Source organism: Hyla sarda, chromosome 8 (genome assembly GCF_029499605.1).
Source record: "Hyla sarda isolate aHylSar1 chromosome 8, aHylSar1.hap1, whole genome shotgun sequence".
NCBI classification, from domain to species: Eukaryota; Metazoa; Chordata; class Amphibia; order Anura; family Hylidae; genus Hyla; species Hyla sarda.
The window spans coordinates 182411596-182436067 of NC_079196.1; the positions used below are offsets into that span (position 1 = coordinate 182411596).

Genomic DNA, 24472 nt, shown 5'->3' on the forward strand with positions numbered 1-24472 from the left:
GCATGACGTCAGAGCGCCGTGCATAGCAACGACGCTGGGGACGCACGACGGAGGCCTGGAGCAGCGCGGACCGGACTCAGGTAATTATGCCACCGGGGATGGGGGGAGGCAACGGGGCAGCGGCGCCGGCAATGGGTGCCGCTGCCCCTTCTCTCCCCCTGGCTATCGGCGCCGGCACCGATAGTCAGGGGGACAGAACGGGCAGCGGCGCCGATAACCAGGGGGTGAAAAGGGCCGACAGCAGCGCTCTAGACCCCAGGAAAGGCAGGGGGAGAGAAGCGGGCAGCGACGGCCTCTCTCTCCCTGCCTTTCCTGGGGGTATATCGGGGTATACACGCGCACACACGCACCCTCATTTTATCATGGATATTTGGGTAAAAAACTTTTTTTTACCCAAATATCCTTGGTAAAATGAGGGTGCCTGTTATAGGCCGGTGCGTGGTATACCCCGATAAATACGGTATATATATATATATATATATATATATATATATATATAGATATAGATATATATATATATATATATATATATATATAGAGAGAGAGAGAGAGAGAGAGAGAGAGAGAGAGAGAGAGAGAGAGAGAGAGAGAGAGTATACAAAAAAATAGGGTTGCAGCAGCACACATTGGTCAAAAAATTGAGGCTCTTAGCGCACTTTTTGATCAAAACGTGTCCCCCCATCCACCACGGGGAGGTGGCCTCATTTAGGATGGGACCCTAACACAAATTCTTAGCCTAACGCTCGTATCCACTCACTATATATATATATATATATATATATATATATATATATATATATATACTTGAAATATAATTTGCACAGAAACAGGAAATTATGTTTAATTTTTATTCAGATAATTTATTTTAGGATGAACAACTCTGAGCCCCGAGGCTGGTTTAGCTATTCTGATGAATCATTGGCATATTATGTGTAGTATTTAGAATGACATTCATCAGCGTTCAGCCATCTTGGCGTGAAGTTGGCCATATCTGATTTATACATAGAATTAAAGTACATTACAATACATACAGTACAGATAGGTAGCACACTGCCTTTACTAAAGTGATAAGATTATGCTAATACACTAATCATATCCTATGTGCTTGTATTGGGGTCCAGTGGCCCAACTCTTAAGGTGCCTTTCCCCTCCCACCCCCACAACAATAGAGAACATATGAACATTTGGAAAGATAACTGTTGGCCCAACAGATGGCCAGCCAACAGCTACTGAATATGTATGAAAATATATGCTTTATTTGGTCCATTGGAGTTCTGTCCTATCCATCATACACTAGGTCTTTTGAGGTTTGATAGTTTCTGCAGACATAATAGAAGACATGTATCAAAGAGTCAAATACTTTAGAATAACTGGGACTTGGAGTATGTCATGTTAAAATAAAGATCCACAAATAAGATCCATAAAGCTTACCCCAGAAAAATGTTATCAAAGTATCATGAAACATTGCACACAACTCATAGGTGGGTACAGTTGTAATTTCTATTTGCTTCTACTATATCTGAGTTAGATATACCTTTTATCTGTCCCTTACTTCTTACTAAAGTTCTCTACGTAGGTTGACAAGAAGTAGGGGGAAATATAGAGGATAATATGGCTGCAAGATCTGACTACACAGGGTGTGTTTATAGTCTGTTACAGTTTTAATCAAAATTATTTACAATATGGCTTCTTTTGTTAGTATAGATGCATTGGAAGAAAATGTAGTTGTGAAGGTCAACAAATCCTCAAACATTTTAAGGAAATCATCAGTCTAAAGCTTTCGAACAATGTTCCTATTCATATAGGGGGAGATATATTAAAACCTGTCCAGGGGAAAAGTTGCCCAGTTGCCCATAGCAGCCAATCAGATCGCTTCTTTCATTTTTAACAAGGCCTCTTTAAAATGAAAGAAGCTATCTGATTGGTATTTATGGATAACTGGGCAACTTTTCCTTTGGACAGGTTTTGATAAATCTCCCCCATAGTGTGTCAGTGTTACTACATGCCTGTGCTGTGGAGGAATCTGCTTTAAGGTTAGGAACTGATTCAACCAAATCTGTCAGTGAAATTTAAGATGATACAAATTAAATCTAAGATGATACATATGAAATTTAAGATGATACATATGAAATTTAAGATAATACATATGAAATCTAAGATGATACGTATGAAATCTAAGACGATATGTATGAAATCTAAGATGATACATATGAAATCAATGATAATACGTATGAAATCTAAGATGATACATATGAAATCAATGATAATGCGTATGAAATCTAAGATGATACATATGAAATCAAAGATGACACGTATGAAATCAAAGATGATACCTATGAAATCTAAGACGATACATATGAAATCTAAGACGATACGTATGAAATCTAAGATGATACATATGAAATCAAAGATAATACGTATGAAATCAAAGATAATACGAATGAAATCTAAGATGATACCTATGAAATCCAAGATGATAGATATGAAATCTAAGATGATACATATGAAATCTAAGATGATACATATGAAATCTAAGATGATACATATGAAATCCAAGATGATACATATGAAATCTATGAAATCTAAGATGATACATATGAAATCAAAGATGATACATATGAAATCTAAGATGATACATATGAAATTTAAGACGATACATATGATACATGCTGCATTAGTCGGGTGGCTAAGGTTCAGTTCTAGTTAGTGATATTTTGGTACAATCTCCAGTAGGTTATATTTTCTAAAAGAAACAATTGACAGCAAGTGGTTTCAGCAAACATTCCCATTGTGAATTTATTTTCCTTTATATCTGATAAGGTCTGTTTCCAGCTTGCATCCTAATTCTTATAGTCACTCAAACCTTCACAACTTTCCTACCACCAAATTGGTAGTGTTTATGAAGTCAGATTGGAACACCTAAATAAAATATTCATTCTTTTTATCACTATCGGACTATCATCGGACTATCGGACTATCATATCACAGATAAAAATGAGGACATATTAGTAGGCCACATTCTCTTCTACCTAGGTGGGCTATAAAATAAGCAGTAACGCTCTCATTTGCGGTAATGAGATACTTGCAGTATACATGAGGGACTTAGAAGAAGCTATTGTTAAGAAAAAATTTCCAGGTCAAGAAAATTAGACTTTAGGAAACTTATCCACATTAGTTTTTGATAGACTCCCTTCTGCCTTCATTTTTCTTATTAGGGGATCTAAATATCATTAGAAATATTACAGGATGTAATGTCAGACATTAGAATAACTAATGGCAGATATTAGAAAAACTAATGGCAAATATCAGGGAAACAAAAGGGATCCAATATCAGATATTAGATGATCTAATGTCATCAAACATCAGAGGAACCAATGTCAAATATCAGGGTAACTAATGCCAAATATTAGGGGAACTAAACTGATTCTATATTAGATATCAGAGGAACCAATGCAAATTATCAGAGAAACTAATGTCAAACATCCAAGGAACCAATGAAAATATCAGGTGAGCTAATGTTATATCTCAGGTTAACTAATGCCAAATATCATGGTAACTAAACTGATTCTATATTAGATATCAGAGGAAGGCTGGGTTCACACTTCATTTTTCAACTACGGTTCCCGCATACGTTTTCTATCAAAATCCGTATGGGAAAAAAACGGATGGAACAGTATGTGAAAAAGTAAACCGTATGCGTTTTTAAACAGTATAGTGTTTTTAAAAGTGCATACTGTTCCGTCCGTTTTTATTATTTTTTTTAAAACATACGTTTTTGAAAATTCTGTCCATTTTTAATGGGAGGGGTCTTTGGTGGGGACTTTAGGATGCAAATGCGCATGTGCAAAGAAAAAATGCATATGGTTTTGCCGCATGGAACCGTATACATGTGTGTTTCCCATTGACGTCCATGTTAAAAAAAAAGAGGTATGCGGTTGCAGTACGGTTTTAAAACTGGAGTCAAAACCGTGGTTGAACACGGTTTGGAGCACTGTTAAAAACCGTATTGCAAGCAAACCGTACGCAACCGTATGCATCAGGGTGCATACGGTTTGCAATGCTTTGCCTATGTATACGGTTTTCAATACAGTTCCATGCGTTTTCACTAATGAAATCGTATGCGGGAACCGTAGTTGAAAAACGTAGTGTGAACCCAGCCGAACTCATGTGAAATATCAGGGTAACTAGTGCCAAATATTAGGAGAACTTAAAGGGGTACTTCTTTAACTGATTTTATATCAGATATCAGTTTCTCTAAGAACAAACATCAGGGGAACTGATTCCAAATATCAGGGGAGCTAATATCACATTTCTGGGAATCTAATTTAAAATGAAAGGGGGTCTAATGTCAAATTTTAGGAAAACTAATGTCAAATAAATCTAAGGTGAAATACGGTGAGTACTAATAATTCTTCCAATAATTCTACATGTCCAAAAACTGTAGCAAACCATTTGTAACAATAAGCTTGTCACATCACAAAACCCCAGGCACTTCTTTTTATCTCTATTTTCTATCTATCTATTGATATCTTTCTTGAACTGGCTTTGGATGTAATGTTTGTGGGAATGCTACTATGTGATCTCAATTTGTTTGAGCCAATATATTAATATTTTGTATGGCCTTCTTCCTTTTCAGAGAGTGAATGTTATATCTTGTACAATTTCCCATAGTAAACATTTGTACAAATGTCTTTAGAATCTTCAGACTGTGAGCCGTGTTATCACATATGGGTCAAAGAAGGGATCTTGCAGACAAAAGGAAATTCACGGTTGCAGCTGTTGTCATTCCAGGAACGTAAAGCTGGTGAAAGAAAACATATAAAATGATGTAAAGCTTGTTTTATGTTACAGTAGGTTCTATCTATCTATCATACAAACAATCTTTGCCGCACTACTCCACATACAATATTCTGTGCCAGCACTCCAGACCCTACAAGTTGTACGTTTGCAATGGCTGAAGGCACTTTTCCAAAACCGTGGTCTATATAGTGAACTCACCTTAAGTTGTAAAGCATGCCTTTATTTTATTTGTGGCAAATATTGTTTGCTGCCCTAGCTCTGTATCTAAATATTCTGCCCAGAGTGGCCTGTTGGCATTCCCCTGGCACTCAGCAGACACAATACGTCTTTCTCACAGCTGCGCTTCTGAATTACTCATTTTTAGCATACTGTTATTTCTAAGTGGCAATGTTATCCATTGGCCCCTGCTCTTTCATGCTCACAACTTTTTGCATCTATTAACCCTTACCAGGACTTGAAAGACAGTATAGGTGAATGTTAGAAGCCATTTTGGGGTGGCCATCTGGTGGATCGCATTGCAGCGGCTCAGAAGCTACAGACCGGAAGTGATTGTTGGAGCAAGGAACTGACAGCTCCCCCTCTGCCATTCACTGTATTGCATCTGCACCGAGGATGCTGACACCTCCACAGGATGATTATTTTCTGCTTGGGGTATCACTCAATGCGGTCAGTATCCCGATGCATCCCCTATGCCATGACACTGGGGACGGACGGTGTGGAGACACAACAAGAAACTTGGTCTCCTATTGCATAGTTATATACAGCAGTGATCAGGAAAAATGCTAACTCCATTTTCCAGCTACCTGCTGTATATAACTAAAATGAATCGTGCACAGTGCTCCAATAAAATAAAAGGCATTGGAGGTACACTTTAGTTATAAAACATAAACTGGGATGACATTGCTCCTAATTGAAATTCAGGATCGTATGGAATATGACAAGTGAAAAATGATAAAGGGTCAACAAGGTTAAGAGCTGCCAAAAGCACCATAATAAGCAATAGGTCAGAAGAGACATCACTGGTGGACTGGAGAACAAAGGAAATATAGAATCAAGAAACGGGTTAGAATTCTAATGAACAAAATGTCACATGGTGAGGAAGCCCAAGGCTAGGTTCACACTACGGAATCTCCGGGCAGAAAATTTACGTTCAGAGATTCCGAGTGCGCGGACACTGCAGTCTCCAATAGACTGCAATGTGTTCTGCAAGTATTTCCGCCTGAAGAATGAGCAACGCCATTCTTCAGGCGAAAATTTTAGAGCGGATTTTCCGTTCACAAATTCCACTTTACAAATTCCGAAGTGTGAATTTGTGAACGGAAAACCATTCACTACACTATACATTTTAGTAAGCAGAATTTCTGCCGGCAATTTCAAAGCAGAATTGCTGGCGGAGATTCCGCAGTGTGAACCTAGCCTTAAAGAAATGATAGATATTTAGAATTAAGTATTTGATTGAAGGAGCTTTATGTAAATAAAACATTGGGGAAGATTCATCAAATCCTGTGTAGAGGAAGAGTGGAGCAGTTGCCCATAGTAACCAATCCGGTTGCTATGATTGGTTGTTATGGGCAACTGCACCTCTCTCCCTCTACACAGGTTTTGCTAAATCTCCCCCGTTGTCACTAAATAAATATAAGTTCTACAAGTTACTAATAGACTTTTTTACCATGCTGGGCTGGTGTAAGTTGCTACAAAGAGGCGCACAACTCCTAATAAATGTCATGCACCTGCGGCTGTACATGCTGTGCAGAGTAAAATTTGTGCCATTTTCTGGGATATCAGTTACAATTTATGACAGTTTTCTGGTGTGAATTATAGTAAACGTCTCAGGTTCCTGGAAACCTTTATAAAAAGCCTTAAAAAAAAAAAGTAGGAAGCACAGTAACCCCCCCCCCCCCCCCCCCGAAAAGTACAAGAGTTTTTTTTGCAACTTTTTTATGCCAAAAAAGTAGGGTCCTACTTTCATAAATTACCCCCTTTTTCTTTTGCTTCTTTATCATTTTCAAGATTTTTTTTTTTCTGTCAGTGAATGAGAACCTTCTTTCTAACATTAAGGGCCCATTCACACTACAAAATGTCTTAGCGGAACTCAGACTTTCCGCAGTTGTTTTTAATGGGATTCTGCAGCACCATGCAGACTGTAGAATTTCCGCTGCAGAATTGTCGGTGTAAATTCTGGGCTCCTGAATCAGCCAAAAGAATCAACATGTTAATCCCGCACAGACTGGATTGCCCTTAATGGGGACGGCGCAAATCCATGTCCTCATAGTGCCGATTGATTGTGTGCAGCACCTGCTGCAAATGGGATTTCTTCCCGGATTATCTCCAGGATGGAAATTTCGAAGTGTGAATGGGCCCTTACTGTCTTATTCTGCTTTTAGCTGAGATGTTTAGGCAATTTGCTCTGACATTGTAACTAGACAATGGCCCACATATGGTGGCCTCTGGTCACATAGGGGTATATAGTTATCAAAACCTGTCCAGAGGAAAAGTTGCTGAGTTGCCCATAGCAACCAATCAGATCGCGTCTTTCATTTTTGAAAAGGCCTTTGAAAAATTAAAGAAGCGATCTGATTGGTTGCTATGGGCAACTGCACCACTCTCTTTCTACACAAGTTTTGATGAATCTCCCCCATGATATTGCTGATAATTCCAGCAACATATTCACACACTTCGGACACCACATGGGCATGGATTTGGCCACATGCAGAAGCTGGAACTTGTTAGCACACTCCTAGATTATAATTGAAGTAATAATAGATAAAAAGTGACCACAGCACCCCCCGTCAGGCGGCACAATCCCCGCTGGGGTGCATCTGACCCTTGTAAGGTACTAACAGGGAGAAAGGGGGTGCTGAGAGGCTCTGGGGGGTGCCATTGCCAGGAGGATGATCCTCCTTATGAATGATAAGGGTGCTACTGATGAATGATGGGGGTGCTGCACCCCCATCATCCATCAGCAGGATCATCCTCCTGCGAGTAGCACCCCCATCATCCATCAGCAGATCATCCTCCTGGATGATGGGGGGTGCCACTGGCAGGAGGATGATCCTCCTTATGTATAATGAGGGTGCTACTGATGAATGATGGGGGTGCTGCACCCCCATCATCCATCAGCAGATCATCCTCCGGGATGATGTGGGTGCTACTGGCAGGAGGATGCTCCTGCAGATGTAGCACCCCCATAATCCTGGCCGTAGCACCCTCATAATCCATTGGGAGGATCATCCTTCTGCCAGTAGCACCCCCAACATCCTGGATGATGGGGGTGCCACTGGCAGGAGGATGATCCTCCTTATGTATGATGAGGGTGCATAAGGAAAGACTATAGAGAAGTCACCTGTAGTCATTGATATTATTGTGTATTCTCCTCATTATGTCCCATCAGAGCTGTAGTCACTTGTAAGTTCTGCAGTTGTGATGAGTAAAACTACAACTCCCAGCCAGGGCCGGTGCAAGGATTTCTGCCTTCACAAGCGAAGCTCCATTTTGGTGCCCCCCCCCCCCTCCCCAAACCTGCAGTCCACCCTGCGCCCCCACCTCCCTTGCATACATGTTTCTTTAAATTATTTCCTATGTAACACCACAGATAACACAGTGATAACTCTCTGAGTACAGATAATGGAGTAGATGTGACCTGCAGTCCTATGTAACACCACAGATAACAGTGATAACTCTCTGAATACAGATAATGGAGTAGATGTGACCTGCAGTCCTATGTAACACCACAGATAACAGTGATAACTCCCTGAGTACAGATAATGTATAGATGTGACCTGCAGTCCTATGTAACACCACAGATAACACAGTGATAACTCTCTGAGTACAGATAATGTAGTAGATGTGACCTGCAGTCCTATGTAACACCACAGATAACACAGTGATAACTCTCTGAGTACAGATAATGTAGCAGATGTGACCTGCAGTCCTATGTAACACCACCTCTGTTAAGAGGCTAACACGTTTTTATACAATACACCTGTGGTCTCCAAACTATGAACCTCCTGCTTTCTGGGCATGCTGGGTGGTGTAGTCTGTAACAGCAGGAGGTTCATAGTTTGGAGCCCACTGTAATACACTAACCTTCACTCCCTTCATTCAAGGACAGCTATGAAGGGGGTCTGCAGCTCGGAGGAGAGCATCAGAGCATTCAGAGGTGATGAAGAGGAGGAGGGCATGGGAGGAATGGCACAGGCAGCCTCCATGCTTGATAGCCTTTGACCTCTCAGGCCACTGTGCTGCTTCCGCCCCTCCCCTTCCCCTCTGACCTGATACAGCAAGATGTCTGGAGGTGCCTATATTTAGCTGCAAGTGTCACTCACTGTGCAACTGCAGGGCCTGACAGCAGCTGCAAAGTGTGTGACAGGTATGGGACCGACACACCGGAACACCCCCCCCCCCCCCCACCTCCTCAGGGCAGCCTGAAGTGACAGTGGTGCCGCAGGGGAATCTCGGTGGGCCGCAGCAATAAAACCAGAGAGGGTGGAGTGGTGGCAGTGACCTCTGCTGTGCGGCGGCGGGGCGCACATGTGGGGGTCTTAGTATTAAAAAAAAGTCTTAATTTTTCCGCCCCCAATCAGCTGCGAGTCCATGCGCCCTCAAGCAGACGCATGGTTTGCCTTATGACAGCACCGGGCCTGCTCCCAGCATAACCTCACCACTGCTTTGGTCATACTGGGAGCTGTAGTTTTAATTGGTGAAACCTTTTTTAGCGCTTTCTCATTCTTTGGCAATTGGTATATTTGATTATTATACTGGAATTTTTCACACTGCTCTACATCAGTGGCTAAAAACGTACTGGGGGGGGGGGTTAGGTATGGGGTGACACCATTTTCTATCGCACCGGGTGACACCAACCTTAGCAACGCCACTGCCCTTAAGCCCTATGTTTAGCATACCTGCCCAGAAAAGCTGTACACATATGCATAGGGCTCTATTCACACAAAACAGGCCAAAATGGTACCCTTTTTGTCCTCCATTGGGCTGGTTTATATCCACAACATCCATATACTTTTTTAATACAAGGCATTCTTTAAAAAGTATACTGTGCACCGGACATTTTTTTTTAAACTTGGGAGCATTATGTGTGATGTATGTCACTATTGTTCTATACAGTGGCATATGGTGGAGCCTTCCTTTATACATTGTAAAATTTGCCAACATTTTATGATATGAACAGAGCCTGACACAAAATATCCCCCCAAAAAACTCTGAGCCCAAACTTTAGACTGACAAGTAACATTGGTTGGTCCCCCATGACTTAAAGGGTTTCTCCGCTCCCCAGCATCCGGAACATTGAGTTCTGAACGATTTGTGCGGGCTTCGGTGTGTTCACACCCGCCCCCTCGTGACATCTCGGTCTGCCGCCTCAATGAAAGTCTATGGGAAGGGGGTGCGATGGCCATCACGGCCCCTCCCATAGACTTGCATTGAGGGGGCGGGACGTGATGTCACATGACGAAGTGTGACGTCAGGAGGGGGCGGGCGTGAATGCAGAAGCCAGCACACAGCGTTTGGAACTCAATGTTCCAGACGCTGGGTAGCAGACTAACCCTTAAAGGGTGCGTTCCCATCTGGTGTACACGCTGTGCAAAATTTGCGGCAGCAGCAGGAAATACGCTGCGTATTCCTCGCTCACGATACGCACAGGGCTTTTCGGCGGCAGCCCTATGTGTGTAGTGAGTTTTGGAGGCGGGGCCATGTGCTGGCGTGACTGTGACGTGCGCTCTGCCTCCAAAACTCACTGCACACACAGGGCTGCCGCCGGAAAGCCCTGTGTGTATAGTGAGCGAGGAATACGCAGCGTACTTCCCGCTGCTGCCGCAAATTTTGTGCAACGTTAAGCACGCTGCGTATACGCCAGGTGGTGATGCAACCTAAAGGGGTATTCCGGTTATATACATCGTATCCCCTATCCTTTGGATAGGGGATAATATTTATAAAGCCGGAATACCCCTTTAATGTATGAAAATAGTTATTTCCATTGCTTTTAATAATAAATAAGAATACTAAACCAAGCCTGATTGTGACAAATTAATATTACTCTCTTAATAGATTTTACATGAGTAAAAAAAAGTGACACAGTTGTGAATTCCAGGGATCTGACGGGAGCTATGCAAATGAGTAACCTTTAGATGATTTATGCTAATGTAGAAGTGTCAAACATCCACCCTCAGATGCAGATTGCATTGGCACAGACACATAATATCACCCTCTACAATAAGACTGGAATGCTATTGAATATCACAGTGTAACACACAATGCAGAAGGGGGAGACAGCCCAGTAGATATGTATTTATTGCTGTCATCTACCAATGACATGGTATGGAGAATGGAGCCTTGTCTGCACTGTGTGGAAATGGTTACTAAAGGCTCACTAGGGGGGATTTTAGGTGATCATTGATAACATATGTGCAGACTGCATTACCTAATATTAGATTTATTGATGGTAAGCTAACACAGATGTTGCTTTGAGTGGGAAAAGAGTGGTGACCTGCATGTAAAGTACTTAATTTTATAGGTAAACAGGACTTGGAGCATCTAGGACTGTATGCAGGTGCCTTTTGGCCCGGAGGTGAAGGGTAGGATTGTTGGGGGGGGCCTCTCTCTGTTGGAGAAGAGTTTAGCGATAGACCGCATCCTTTGTGCACGTTTTTTTTGTGTGACACGTTTGCACTTTTTCTTGCACTTTGGGTAATAGAGAGCACTTGCCTTGGCTCTAGGACTGCAGGTAGTCAACATGTGCAATTATGGAGCTGAACTATAAATCTTGCTCAATACTACTAACAGCATTACTGCCCATACTACTAGCAGCATTACTGCCCCCACTACTAGCAGCATTACTGCCCCCACTACTAGCAGCATTACTGACCCCACTACTAGCAGCATTACTGACCCCACTACTAGCAGCATTACTGCCCCCACTACTAGCAGCATTACTGCCCCCACTACTAGCAGCATTACTGCCCCCACTACTAGCAGCATTACTGCCCCCACTACTAGCAGCATTACTGACCCCACTACTAGCAGCATTACTGACCCCACTACTAGCAGCATTACTGCCCCCACTACTAGCAGCATTACTGACCCCACTACTAGCAGCATTACTGACCCCACTACTAGCAGCATTACTGCCCCCACTACTAGCAGCATTACTGACCCCACTACTAACAGCATTACTGACCCCACTACTAGCAGCATTACTGACCCCACTACTAGCAGCATTTCTGACCCCACTACTAGCAGCATTACTGACCCCACTACTAGCAGCATTACTGACCCCACTACTAGCAGCATTACTGCCCCCACTACTAACAGCATTACTGCCCCCACTACTAGCAGCATTACTGCCCCCACTACTAGCAGCATTACTGCCCCCACTACTAGCAGCATTACTGACCCCACTACTAGCAGCATTACTGCCCCCACTACTAGCAGCATTACTGACCCCACTACTAGCAGCATTACTGACCCCACTACTAGCAGCATTTCTGACCCTACTACTAGCAGCATTACTGACCCCACTACTAGCAGCATTACTGACCCCACTACTAGCAGCATTACTGACCCCACTACTAGCAGCATTACTGACCCCACTACTAGCAGCATTACTGACCCCACTACTAGCAGCATTACTGACCCCACTACTAGCAGCATTACTGCCCCCACTACTAGCAGCATTACTGCCCCCACTACTAGCAGCATTACTGACCCCACTACTAGCAGCATTACTGCCCCCACTACTAGCAGCATTACTGCCCCCACTACTAGCAGCATTACTGCCCCCACTACTAGCAGCATTACTGCCCCCACTACTAGCAGCATTACTGACCCCACTACTAGCAGCATTACTGACCCCACTACTAGCAGCATTACTAACCATAAAGCCAGACATAGCTTGGAGGGTAAGGGGAGGCTCCAAGACAGCAATGGAGGACACTGACAGTGGAGTAGAAAACAGTGCCGCAGAATGAAAGAAGCACCTATGTTATATCATAGGGGCAAAGTAGGACATTGTACACTCGTGTGGCAGTGTGGTGCCGGGGGAGAGTGATGGTGTCTAGGGTGTTGCGGTAATAGTGTAGGGTCTGGTGGTATTAACCCTTGAATGTTGTGACGCCAGGGTGAGGTTTCCTCAATAGTAATATTCCTACCGCCAACCGTCCCACAAACAGCTGGGAGAAATAACGGAATGTCCACAGCAGATTTTATGAAGTAAACTGAAGAAACTTTACTTGCAGCTTTTATGCAACGGTATTGAACATAACAGTCTCTTAAGAGTGAACCGGGATATAGGTTCCTCACAGGTTTGCTGGGACATGGAAGAAATTAGCTTTTGATGCTAGCCACTGTGCTACTATTTTAGAATATTTAAGCTGATAGTAGTCACACAGGATTCAGTAGTTTGAGCTTTGAGTAACTCACGTTTTAGTGGCTGCAGGTTCTTAGGCTTTGGGCCTAGATGAATTGAATTGATGCTAATGAGATGATGAGATGTGCTTGGTTTGATAATCCGGAACTAAGAGAGAGAATTGATTGACTACAGCCCTTTATATAATAAGGGGCTGGACTAAGCTCATTGGTCAGCAAACCTGTAAGTTATGAACCCAGTGAACTCTGAGTACATCACAAGACCTCCAAAGGTCCTTAAGCATTTTATACATCATAACTGTGTATCACGTGACCACTAAGGTCCTGTACATATATTTCCTATACATTAAATTATATATGTACATTAAATAACACATTTATATGAGGCGACTAGGAGTAAGCCCTACAGGAGAGCCCTATAGACATGAAGGTACTCTAGCTGCGGAGACCTTAGACAAGGGACAGGACCAGGTCCTGTACCGGGACACCGCAGCAGTAACTACTGTGGACACTAATATGTGGCTAATATTCGGCTTGCACACATTGTTGCCACAGTGCATTAGAAGCTTCTTTATTAGGGAGCTACATAGCCTCTAAGCACTGCCTCATAGGCTTAGTTGGACTCCATGTGTAAGGAGTTACTGCATATTTCTTTTTCAGAAGAAATACTTCCAGTGTACAGTACCTATATACTTACAGGGTCCAATGGCAAATGCCAGAAATTTGCTTCTGTTGCATCAATACTGTTAGGAATCACGGTAGGTGGACATTAGGTGGTGGATCCTCTGGGCCTGTGTGGAAGGAGACTAGAGCCATGCCAGGGAGAGGGGTTTCAGTTGCCACTGGTTTTCACCAGAGCCCGCTGCAAAGTGGGATGGTATTGCTGCGGCAGGTGGCACCCAGATCGCTACCCCTGGCACGACTCGTCCAAACAGGTAGCTGGAGGGTGGCATGGCACAGAAGAAGACAGACAAGTGGCGGGATGGCAGAAGGTCAGGGCAGGAACACAAGTACAGGATAGGACGGAAGCTAAGAACAGATACACAGTAACTGGGATACAGGACTTCACTATGGCTAAGACAACCAAAGATCCGGCACAGGGAACAAGGAGGAGCAGATAATTATGGACAAGGGACAGTTGCAGACACTTTAATTAATTGGTACTGGCCCTTTAAGAAACAGAACTCCGGGGGGGGGGGGGGGGGGGGGGGCGAAGGCACGCTCACCGGAGCTGCGGGGACACCAGGAAGCAAAGACACAATAATGTGAGTGACGGGCTGAGACTCGCATGCGGGCGCGTCCTGTGATGCGAATCTCAGCCCTGCCGGGATCGGGGACAGGGAGCGCTCACGGCCGGAGAGTCTGGACGGAGTGCGTCTGTAACACATACAGAATCTGCCAGAAATATATTTGTATGAAATCCCAGGTGTATGAAAGTATGGGCATTTTTATGACAAGATTATTTTAACTTCTTACAAAAAGAAGTCATAATATAATACAGATGTTAGAAAATAGTATGTAAAGTTAATAACGAGTTGACACAGTTTTTTTGTCATTCATTATCTTTGAAGAGGAGTGGCTTTTGCTGTGTGATGCCCATTTATAATGTACGGTTTGTGTGTTTGCTCCCAGTATTCTTTGTGTTTTCTAATGTCTTGTTTTAGTGTAGTCTAATTTTGATCTACTATCTCCAGTTGGTCCTTGGTTCTTTCTTGTCTTGTCATTGTATTTGCGTGTTGAAGTTGTTACTATATAATATAGTTTATCCTGTTGTTTGGTTCCTGTAATATAATTTTCTGCTTAGCCTTTCTTTTGTCTCTGGGTCCTAGTGCCTTTTTTTTTGTTCTGCTAGGATTTAACCAGGTGTATTATAGGGATATTTGTAGGGACTGTGAGGATTATTGATGTCTGGTGTTGTATATAGTGGTCAGAAATAATGGTAGATTGGTGACACCTTTTGATAAAAAAAAAAAAAAGTGTGCCATGAGCCTCAATTTTTATTTTGTGATCAAATATAGAGACCTTATTTTTGTGTATAGTGTTCAGCAATATTAGAGATAGCTAACTAGGGTCATTTTTTTGTTGCTAAGGTCCGTTTTGTACTTTAGTTTGTTCAATTAATCAGTCTATCAATCATCATTTTTAGCACCATTCAGCTTCTGTCTTCTATTGGTGAGTCGTCATTCTTGCTATGTGTACCTGCCAGCATTGATATCTGCTTTGGATCATATTTTTCTGACTGTCCGCTGTTCCAAGCAGTGGATATAAACCCACTGTGCCACCTAACCTAATTGCCTAAGTGGTCTCATGGTTTGAATACTTTAAACCATCTATAGGGATCTGAACTTTGCCCATAATTTCTTGAGTTGAAATTCCATAGAGTGCAAGGGCCCTAAGAATGTTCCCAGTGTAAGTGGCTGCTGTTGGCGTTGCATACCAAGAGACACCAGTGGGAAGAACCGAGGGGTCAGGAGTCTGGTAACAGACCGAGGTCTTGGCTGGCAGAGTATATGCACAGTTAAGCAGATGGTCAGTCGGACAGCACAGGTTAAGAAATCAAGAACAGGCTGAGGTCAGACATTGAGCAGAGTAATAGACAAAAGCAAATGGTTCGGTCAGGTAACAAGCCAGGGTCATACAGGCTCATTTACAGTGCCGTTGTCACACGGCAGTGCAGTGCATATCAGAAAATCAGGGGAGAAAAGCGGGAGAAAAATTACTGCAAGTGCCATCTTTATCTACCGCTACTCCAGCTAAAAAACAGCGGAGCCCGACGGACCCCATCGGTACCCGTTGTTGCCCTTTGTGCCCCATCCAGATAACGGCAGTTAAAGGCAAAAAAAAAAAAGAGAGCTTAATGGCCGTTCTCGAGGGGTGCTACAGCAGTGTGAAAGGAGCCTTACAGATCACATACAATAGATGAACTTATGCAGGAAATAAGTACACTAGATGTTATTGCTTAGGCAATATTGTGGTGTGAGAGGCTGTTTGAAATAGCAGGTGCTAGGCAGAGACTGACTGAGTAAAAGAATGTTGCAGGGACCACAGGCTGCAACATGTGGAGCAAAGGTAAAACAGTGCTCATGTCTGTTAGGATGTTGGCAGAGCAGACCATTTGTTTGTCCCACTCTAAGTCCTGGGGGTATCTAAGCACTGGGATCTACAGGGAGGATCAAGGAAAGGTGACTGCTATAGGTTAAGTCCAGTTCTGCCCCCTTGTGACCAGCCAGCCGAGTTACATAAGCACTATAGTACAAAATGTCAACAGGGTGGCACCACTATGTAGATACTTAATGTAGTCTTAGAGTGGACACAGCTGTGAGAACTACACTTTGGAACACTTTATAGGTATCATTGATGTCACCGGGTCTGGGAATTCATAGAACACAGTACCGCAAATTACAGCCAGGGTTGGTTGTAAAAGTGTTTGCTATGTATTCATTAGTAAAATTCAGTTATATTGGCAGCAAAACTGCAAATGCCTAGATATCTACACGTATTCTGCATAACTAACTAATTCAGTTGCCTATAGCAGCATTTCGGTGCGACTACAACACAAGGAGCAGAGCTACCATGAAACATATAGAACAGATAAATCTGTTGTTCTAACAAAATACTCAAAAGAAATATCAAGTGAAATATGTACCAACAGATTGTACTCACCACTATAGTATCTGTACCATATCTGTACACAGTCCTCATCTTCTGGGGAACTGTTGGTAGCGTCATCAGGTTGGTTTCCATCCCAGTAGCTGTAGTCATTTAGTGTGCCATCTGTCCACTCAAACTCACCTTCCTTTATAAAGAAATACAATCATGTAAAAGCAGAACATAAATAAATAAAAAGCATTAGTTGTAATAAATGTGGTTATCTGCTGTATACAATCATCCCCCCCCCCCCCCCCCCCCCCCATATTAAGCAGATCACAGTGTAAAATCCATGGGTAGCTGATGATTTGAACTGGACTGAAAACTGTGGTCTGCTGCACTTTTCAGTCCGGTTCAAAGACTGGTCACTCTGGTTACCTCTGGTCACCTCATTGAAATGAATGGGGTACGGCAGGAGGCATTTTAGAAATTTCCCTGACGGATTCAGCTGCCGTATGCCCCAAGCAGTAAGTGAGGGTTGGACTAGAACTCCTATGTGCTCACTCCTGCCCTATCAGACTGCAGCATGAAAACAGAAAGGATGGGGTTACAGAGTAACCTGCAGTGATTGGATGAAGGGGCCCAGCACAGCACAGCAGACTCAGGGAGGAAGTGAGTGAGGGTGGGCTCAGTGCTTGCCTCGGACATGCTCCTACCTGAGCAATGGATGTAAGAATGAGAGAGCAGCAGCACAGAGGGATTTGTGAGCCAAATACAAAAGCTACAGGGTTAGTACATATAGATGAGGGTTCACTTGGTCCTGGCGAAATGCGTTGTTCTTTCATGTACTTGTTTATATGTGTGTGTAAATAAAAGCATGTCACAATCATACATATCGTGTCATTCTTTGGTCAAGCGCTACGGCCATAAGTCAGAATTCCAAGAAAAGGGGATCCCTGCCAGGAAACCCTCATCTATATCTGCTAACCCGACGGCCAGCAGCTCCCAGACACCGGACTTTCATAAAAGTGTTATACAGTGTTTTGCCTGCTAGTGCAACATGAAAAGGTGAACAGTTTCAGTACTCCACTGTGTCATATTCCTTTCTATCAAAGATCACGGCACTATATAGCACCATCTCTGCCCTCTTTTTTTCCTATATTTTTTTCCTCCTATACTTCAAATACATAAGCTAGACACGAAAAAGACATGTAAAGCATGTGCATGACCTAGTGAGTAACAAATATAAGAATTCTTTTTTTCTGTCATGTGACAGGTACACGTCAGGGAGTATCTAACAAATGTAAACTTTTAATATGCTGGAGTGCTTTCTCTGTGATAAGTATCTACTCAGCTCTGAAAGATTCATCTTTATCCAAAATATTTGCTGTGATTTGAATTTTCCACATGGAGGTTCCAAGAAGACAATCCCCATCTACTCCCCATTCATTTTAATAGAAGGAACCAATAAATGTGGCACAAGCTGTCCAGTGAATCCATGGGTTACCAGCACTACGACTTTCATAGAATATCTGATACAAGTATTTCATTAGAAAATCCCTTTTATGAGTTGTGGATATTGTAAAGAGAATGATTTCTATGCGTCTGATATGATCCATACCTGCCTTCTGTCACTTAATCCTATCCAGATATCGGTAGGTATTCCCGGGACTTGACTGTTCACGAGATCAAACACAAAAATATTTTCTTCCCAGCTGAGAAGAGAATAAATACAAGACTGTTAGATGCAATGTATCTTGTTATAAGCCTCCAGTGCTGACGGCTTCAAGCCATTCCCCCATGTGGTTATCCCAAGCATTATACTCAATACCTGAAATGCTTTCTGTGTAATCCATCTCAATAACTAAAAATAATTGGCTGTCAGATTTTGTACAATTACTTTCTGTCATTTATATCGAATTGTTTGGGTAATACATAATGCATGAACACTTTAAGGAATGTCTATTATGTATGAAACTAAAATATAAAAGTCCAACAAATACCAATATACATATATATTACATCTTTATAGAAAGTTAAGTAAATGTAAATACTTTGTGGTCTATTAACATCTTGTTTGCTCCCTCTGTTAAGAGCAGAGTTTCCTAGCATGACCAGCCTCGGGCATGTTCATACAACAGAATTTTTGAATTGAATCTGCCGGATAGGGTATGCTCACACAGCCGATTATTTGACAGGAAAATTTTGGGGCAGACATTCAGCAGACAGCAGGCAACGGTAGAACATGCCGACACCTTCTGTCTGCTGAATGTCCGGCAGGAAAATTTCTGGACGGATATTCTGCCGTGGGAGCATACCCTTAGGCTAGGTTCACACTACGGAATCTCCGCCTGCAATTCCGCTTTGAAATTGCTGGCATAAATTCCGCTTGCTAAAATGTACTTTATAGTGAATGGGTTTCCGTTCACAAATTCACACTTCGGAATTTGTGAAGCGGAATTTGTGAACGGAAAATCCGCTTGGAAATTTCCGCCTGAAGAATGGTGTTGCTCATTCTTCAGGTGGAAATAGTCGTGGAACACATTGAAGTCTATCGGAGACTGCAGTGTCTGCGCGGTCCCAGTGCCGACTGATTCAGTCGGTGCTGGCCGCACTGGGAATCTCCTGGCAGAAATTTTCTCCCCGGAGATTCTGTAGTGTGAACCTAGCCTTATAGTCCAGGGTTGTGTTGACCAAAACTCTGGAAAAAATGCTGTGTTTGCTCCAAAAACTCCAGTATTTCAGTCTTATGTCTTGAACTGTATCCATCATTGAAAGTGATGCTAATTTCTGCAGGCTACATCAGATCCACGGTTGAGCCATCAGGTGTGGTTTTTATTTTAGCTGGAGAGCTGGATGACAAGTCTTCTTCTTCCTTGTCAATTGAAGTGTTCCCACAATCTGGTGGGGATCCACACACTCCAAGAACGGAGGTAAGCTGAAAGATTTATCTGCTTGAGTGAAAACATAAGTCATGCATTTACAATGCCACTTATTGTGTGTAGAATGGGTTTATGTACATATAAAGGAACTCTCCAAGCAAAACTATGCTATACCTAATGAATTGCCTTAAGGAGGTGCATGATACAGGACTTCAAAGTCCACCAAAGGGAATCCCTGTGCCATATACCCCGCTACATTGTACTAGACATAACACAGTTTATGAGCTTTGTTTGGAGTGTTTCTTTAAATTCCTCCAACAAACTCCAACTTCCTACAATTCTAGAGTCATCCCAATTAATGCAAAAAGACAAAACTAGAGAAATTAAACCATGCTGTGCTACGTCTTTGGATTTCAAGGCTTTGTTTCTCCAGTTATGGAAGTTTGAGGTAATAAACATCTGTCATATTGTGGCTCCGGCGGAGTAGTTCTATACTATACCTGTGGATAGAAACTAATTTGGCAGTAGTCCTGCCAAGAGAGAACTCAGCACAGTAGAAGTCTGCTTCTGCCCACGTTTTATTTATTGGGAAGAACCTGTAGCAGTTTCCGCTATACTCGGTCCAAAACAGAGGGCAGGCATATGGCTGGGTGATATCTGTGAAAGCTGAGAAACAAAAAGACAAAGTGATGATCGCAACAGGAACAGATGTACTAGCATGATGTGTATTCATCTGGGCAGATTTACCAATAATTTCTAATACCGAATATAAACTTAGACTAGACAGTCTATCACATTTATCACACTGTTGTCTAGCAATTGGTTGGCATAGTTTACACCAATATAATACACCAGAACTTTAGTGCAGATTTCATCTTACAGTGTTATATCTAAAGCCTTTATGACAGTGTTTTCCAAACTGTATGCCTCTAGTTGTCACAAAACTACAACTCCCAACATGCCTGGACAACTTGAGACACACTGTTTGGAGAATACTGCTTTATGCAATGGGGGGGGGGGGCAAAGCGTGTCTAAGTGGTGCAAGGCAAGTTGTTAATAAAGTTAATAAAATTGTCCCAGTTTGGCCCTTGACATATCTGGTGTGTACCCAGGGATACCCATTCATTTCTACTGCAGACTCCTTCCTTGTATATCACCAACTCCTCCAGAGAAAATTGGCGGTGGATTTCTATTAAAACTACATGCGGTCTTAGGTATTGTGAGCATATCTCCTCTTTTCTTTTATATCTGTGTTAGGTGGTTTAACACTAGGGAACACCCAATATGTTCTCTTATTTTGCATGTTTTATTTTTGAAACATTTTTGTTGGGCTTTATTGAACACTAAGAGCACAAATTCAGCTTCAGGTCGGTATAGCAATTCCATGTTCAGATGTTAAGCTTTTGCAACGTCATTGGGCATTAGGTTTGAGTATTTTACCATCAGATAGCATTTGATGGGTTTAATACGGTTAAAATAATGCTCTTATGATACCTGACCTATATTGCAGTGATAAATACACATCCAAAACCGCAGAGTTAACAAAATAAGTGTATTCATTAACTATAAGGTTACATGCTACTAAAATTCAGGAAATAAACCCCTCAGTGTTTTCCATCAGTGGATCCGCGCCACCCAGAATCAAGGTTAATATTGTGCAGAATGAACCCTCACAATTCAAAGTCCCATTGACAATGGGCTTTACCCAGGAGGCCTGTTTTCCTTATACTGTTCTTATATTTGTATCCGATGTTCGATCTTTGGTATTGAGATGGAAGAATAGGCAAATCTCTTATAAAATAGAAATTTAAAACGGCATCTAGAGGGCCTGTATACTCTCCTATGTGTACCTTATAGGAATTATCAATATGAGATAGTTGTTCTTTAAGCGTGATTGAAGAATGAGGAAACGTGACATCATTTGAATTGCTGCCAATATCCCTAACGGAAATGATGAAAGTTCAGAATTTTGTTCATTCCACTGAATGTATATACTCCTTTTAAATTCTATAACTCAGGAATAAATCATTGTCAAATCATTATTCCCTTCTGCTAGAAGGCAAACAAAAATCCATCCACAGATTTTTTTGACATTGAAGGCCACTAAAGGATGAATCAAAGTGGATTCTGTCCCTAACTTATTCCTTCTTCATGCCAACTATTTTATGCAGCCATACCAACTCGACCTTTGTATGAGCTATGCATTCTCAGGGTTCCTGCAAAGATGTTTATGACAAATGGTTTCAGTGTTCCTGATTTTGTCTCTGCCTGTCCCTCTGTAACATGTTGCTTCTCTTGTGTATGACCTGGCCTGTCGACTATAAAGCTGTTCTGCCCTCCCTTAGCATTTAGACTGTCCCTGACTGTGTCAGTATGCTACCTGCCACAACCTAAGCTAGTAGCTGGACTGTCCCTTCTGCTTAGTAGCCCTTTACAGCAAAGACCAGATCCTTATAAGAGAGGGCTAAAGGATGGAGACTGGGGACAACTTAAAAGTGATCAAAAGCCAGACTAGTTGGGTAACATAGTGGGTACACACCCCTTACCCATTACATTCTCCAGACAGGTGCCAGCTGATGTTTATAAAAAAAAGTCTACCATATTAAATTATTTTGGTGTGTATTAGTTGCAGATGTTCATCATATACATGGAAATATGTTCATGACGATGACAAACTATTGAGCACCACAGAGCATGCTCAATACAGGCTGGATTTCCTCTATAAACAGCCACAACAATAGAAGCCCAGCTCAGGTCATGAAGCAAGACAGAGATCAAACAGTGAGCTATTATTTTAACTCATGGCATTGCCAGTGGACTACTGTGAATGACATAAGGCTATGTAAAATCTCTAGTGCATGACCATCTTAAGATAGTTGTGTTATATGAATTTCCTCTCTGTCGACTGTGTAGGCAAAATTGTGAAAACACTAGACATCAGCATCCTAACATCACTTCTACATTACTTCAGAGATGATATCAACAAACTGTATGACTAGATATCAGTCTATCAATGCTTTGCTTCTTTTACAAACAGGAGCATTTATATACTAATTTCCAGAGCTGTGACAAGTAATACATCTCCAGTGGTTGAACCTTGGCCCAAGAACAGACCCAGAGTCCAACCATGTCCTATACAGGTCTGCAGAAAACATAGGACTACCCAGAGTCCCATAACTTAGGCCATGTTCATGCTGCCTTCAGGGTTTCTGTTCAATGTACATTACATGTTTGACGAGTGCCACCAAACATACTAGAAGTGAAACTCGAAAAATTTGAATATTGTGCAAAGTTCATTTATTTCAGTAATGCAACTTAAAAGGTGAACTTAATATAGAGAGAGACTCGTTACATGCAAAGCAAGATAGTTCAAGCCGTGATTTGTCATTTGTGATGACTATGGCTTACAGCTCATGAAAACCCCAAATACCCCCCCCCCCCCACAGTTACTATGATTTGGGGAGCCATGTCATCTGCTGGTGTTGGTCCACTGTGCTTCATTAAAGGGGTACTCCACTGCTCAGCATTTGGAACAAATTGTTCAGAACGCTGGAGCCGGCATCGGGAGCTTGTGAGGTCATAGCCCCACCCCCCTCATGACATCATGCCCAGCCCCCTCAATGCAAGTCTATGGGAGGGGCGTGGCGGCTGTCACACCCCCTCTCATAGACTTGCATTCAGGGGGCGGGACTTGATATCATGAATGAGGGGGCGAGGCTATGACGTCACGAGCTCCCGCCACCGACTCCAGTGTTTGGAACAGTTTGCTCCAAATGCTGAGCAGCGGAGTACCCCTTTAAGTCCAGGGTCAACGCAAACCGTCTACCAGGAGATATGCTTCCTTTCCTTTTAAGTTGCATTAATGAAATACAATGGACTTTTGCACGATATTCAAATTTTTCGAGTTTCACTTGTATATGTCCCAGACAGAGGCAACTGTATGCCCGAACAACTTCATAGACAACTTATTGGCTATCATTGTTATAAAAAAAAAAACAACAAAAAAAAAAGCATACCATAAAGATCCTAAGATCCTACTGCATTCAAAAGAGTAGTTGACTATGCATACCAATGCATTTAATGCAATATATTAAGACAGCTACACACCAATTGTATGCCAAAATACACTCCTAGAGGTAGAGAATGCATTTTGGAGGCTGCAAAAGTGGAATTTCAGCTGATCCTTTACTAACAAGTACTCAGATACATGATGTCTCTAGTTTACCAATGATACTGCATAAGTAACATTTAGGAATGTCTTCTGTTCAGCAATACCATGCATGATATCAATAAGGACTACAGAGTCAAACACTGAGATATAGTGATTCTATGGAGGTGTAGTGGTGGCAAAGTAGAGATAGTGGAAGATATCAGGAGAGCAGGCACATCAAAAAGTTACAAGATACAGAATAACATAATAGTTACTTACTATAATACTTATAGAAGAAACACATCCAGAAGTCATGCAGGTCACCGATTTGTTACCTTTGCGAGGGGGTGATCCTTATGCTTGAGTGGGACTTTTTATATTCCAATTCACTATTATACTATCCAAGTTACTTTAACTAAATAATCCTAAAGCATTTAATAGAGCAACACTGGAGGGAATGTATAATAGCATCTCTTAAAAAAAAATGGTCCACTTCCATATTATGTGACATATAATTTTGACTTAATATATAGTGTAATAAAAACAACAAAAGGGAGTGCACTTACCTTGACTAAGTTTAATCTCTGTCTGGGGAAAAGCTTGTGCTGCTAATATCATTATTGCCACGACTGTGAACATGTCCCATTTACAGGAAGCAGCCAGACAGTGTCTCATTTTC

General features: G+C 42.1%; 1 protein-coding gene across 1 annotated transcript; it reads right to left on the bottom strand.

Moving 5' to 3' along the window:
• Window positions 1-2497: 2497 nt before the first annotated feature.
• On the bottom strand, window positions 2498-24472 carry CLEC19A (C-type lectin domain containing 19A). Its single transcript, XM_056534501.1, has 5 exons — window positions 24360-24472; window positions 20144-20309; window positions 18383-18476; window positions 16837-16969; window positions 2498-4801 (listed from the first exon to the last, which is right to left on the bottom strand). The coding sequence occupies exons 1-5, from the start codon at window positions 24466-24468 to the stop codon at window positions 4722-4724; spliced, it is 582 nt and encodes a 193-aa protein (XP_056390476.1). The 5' UTR covers window positions 24469-24472; the 3' UTR covers window positions 2498-4721.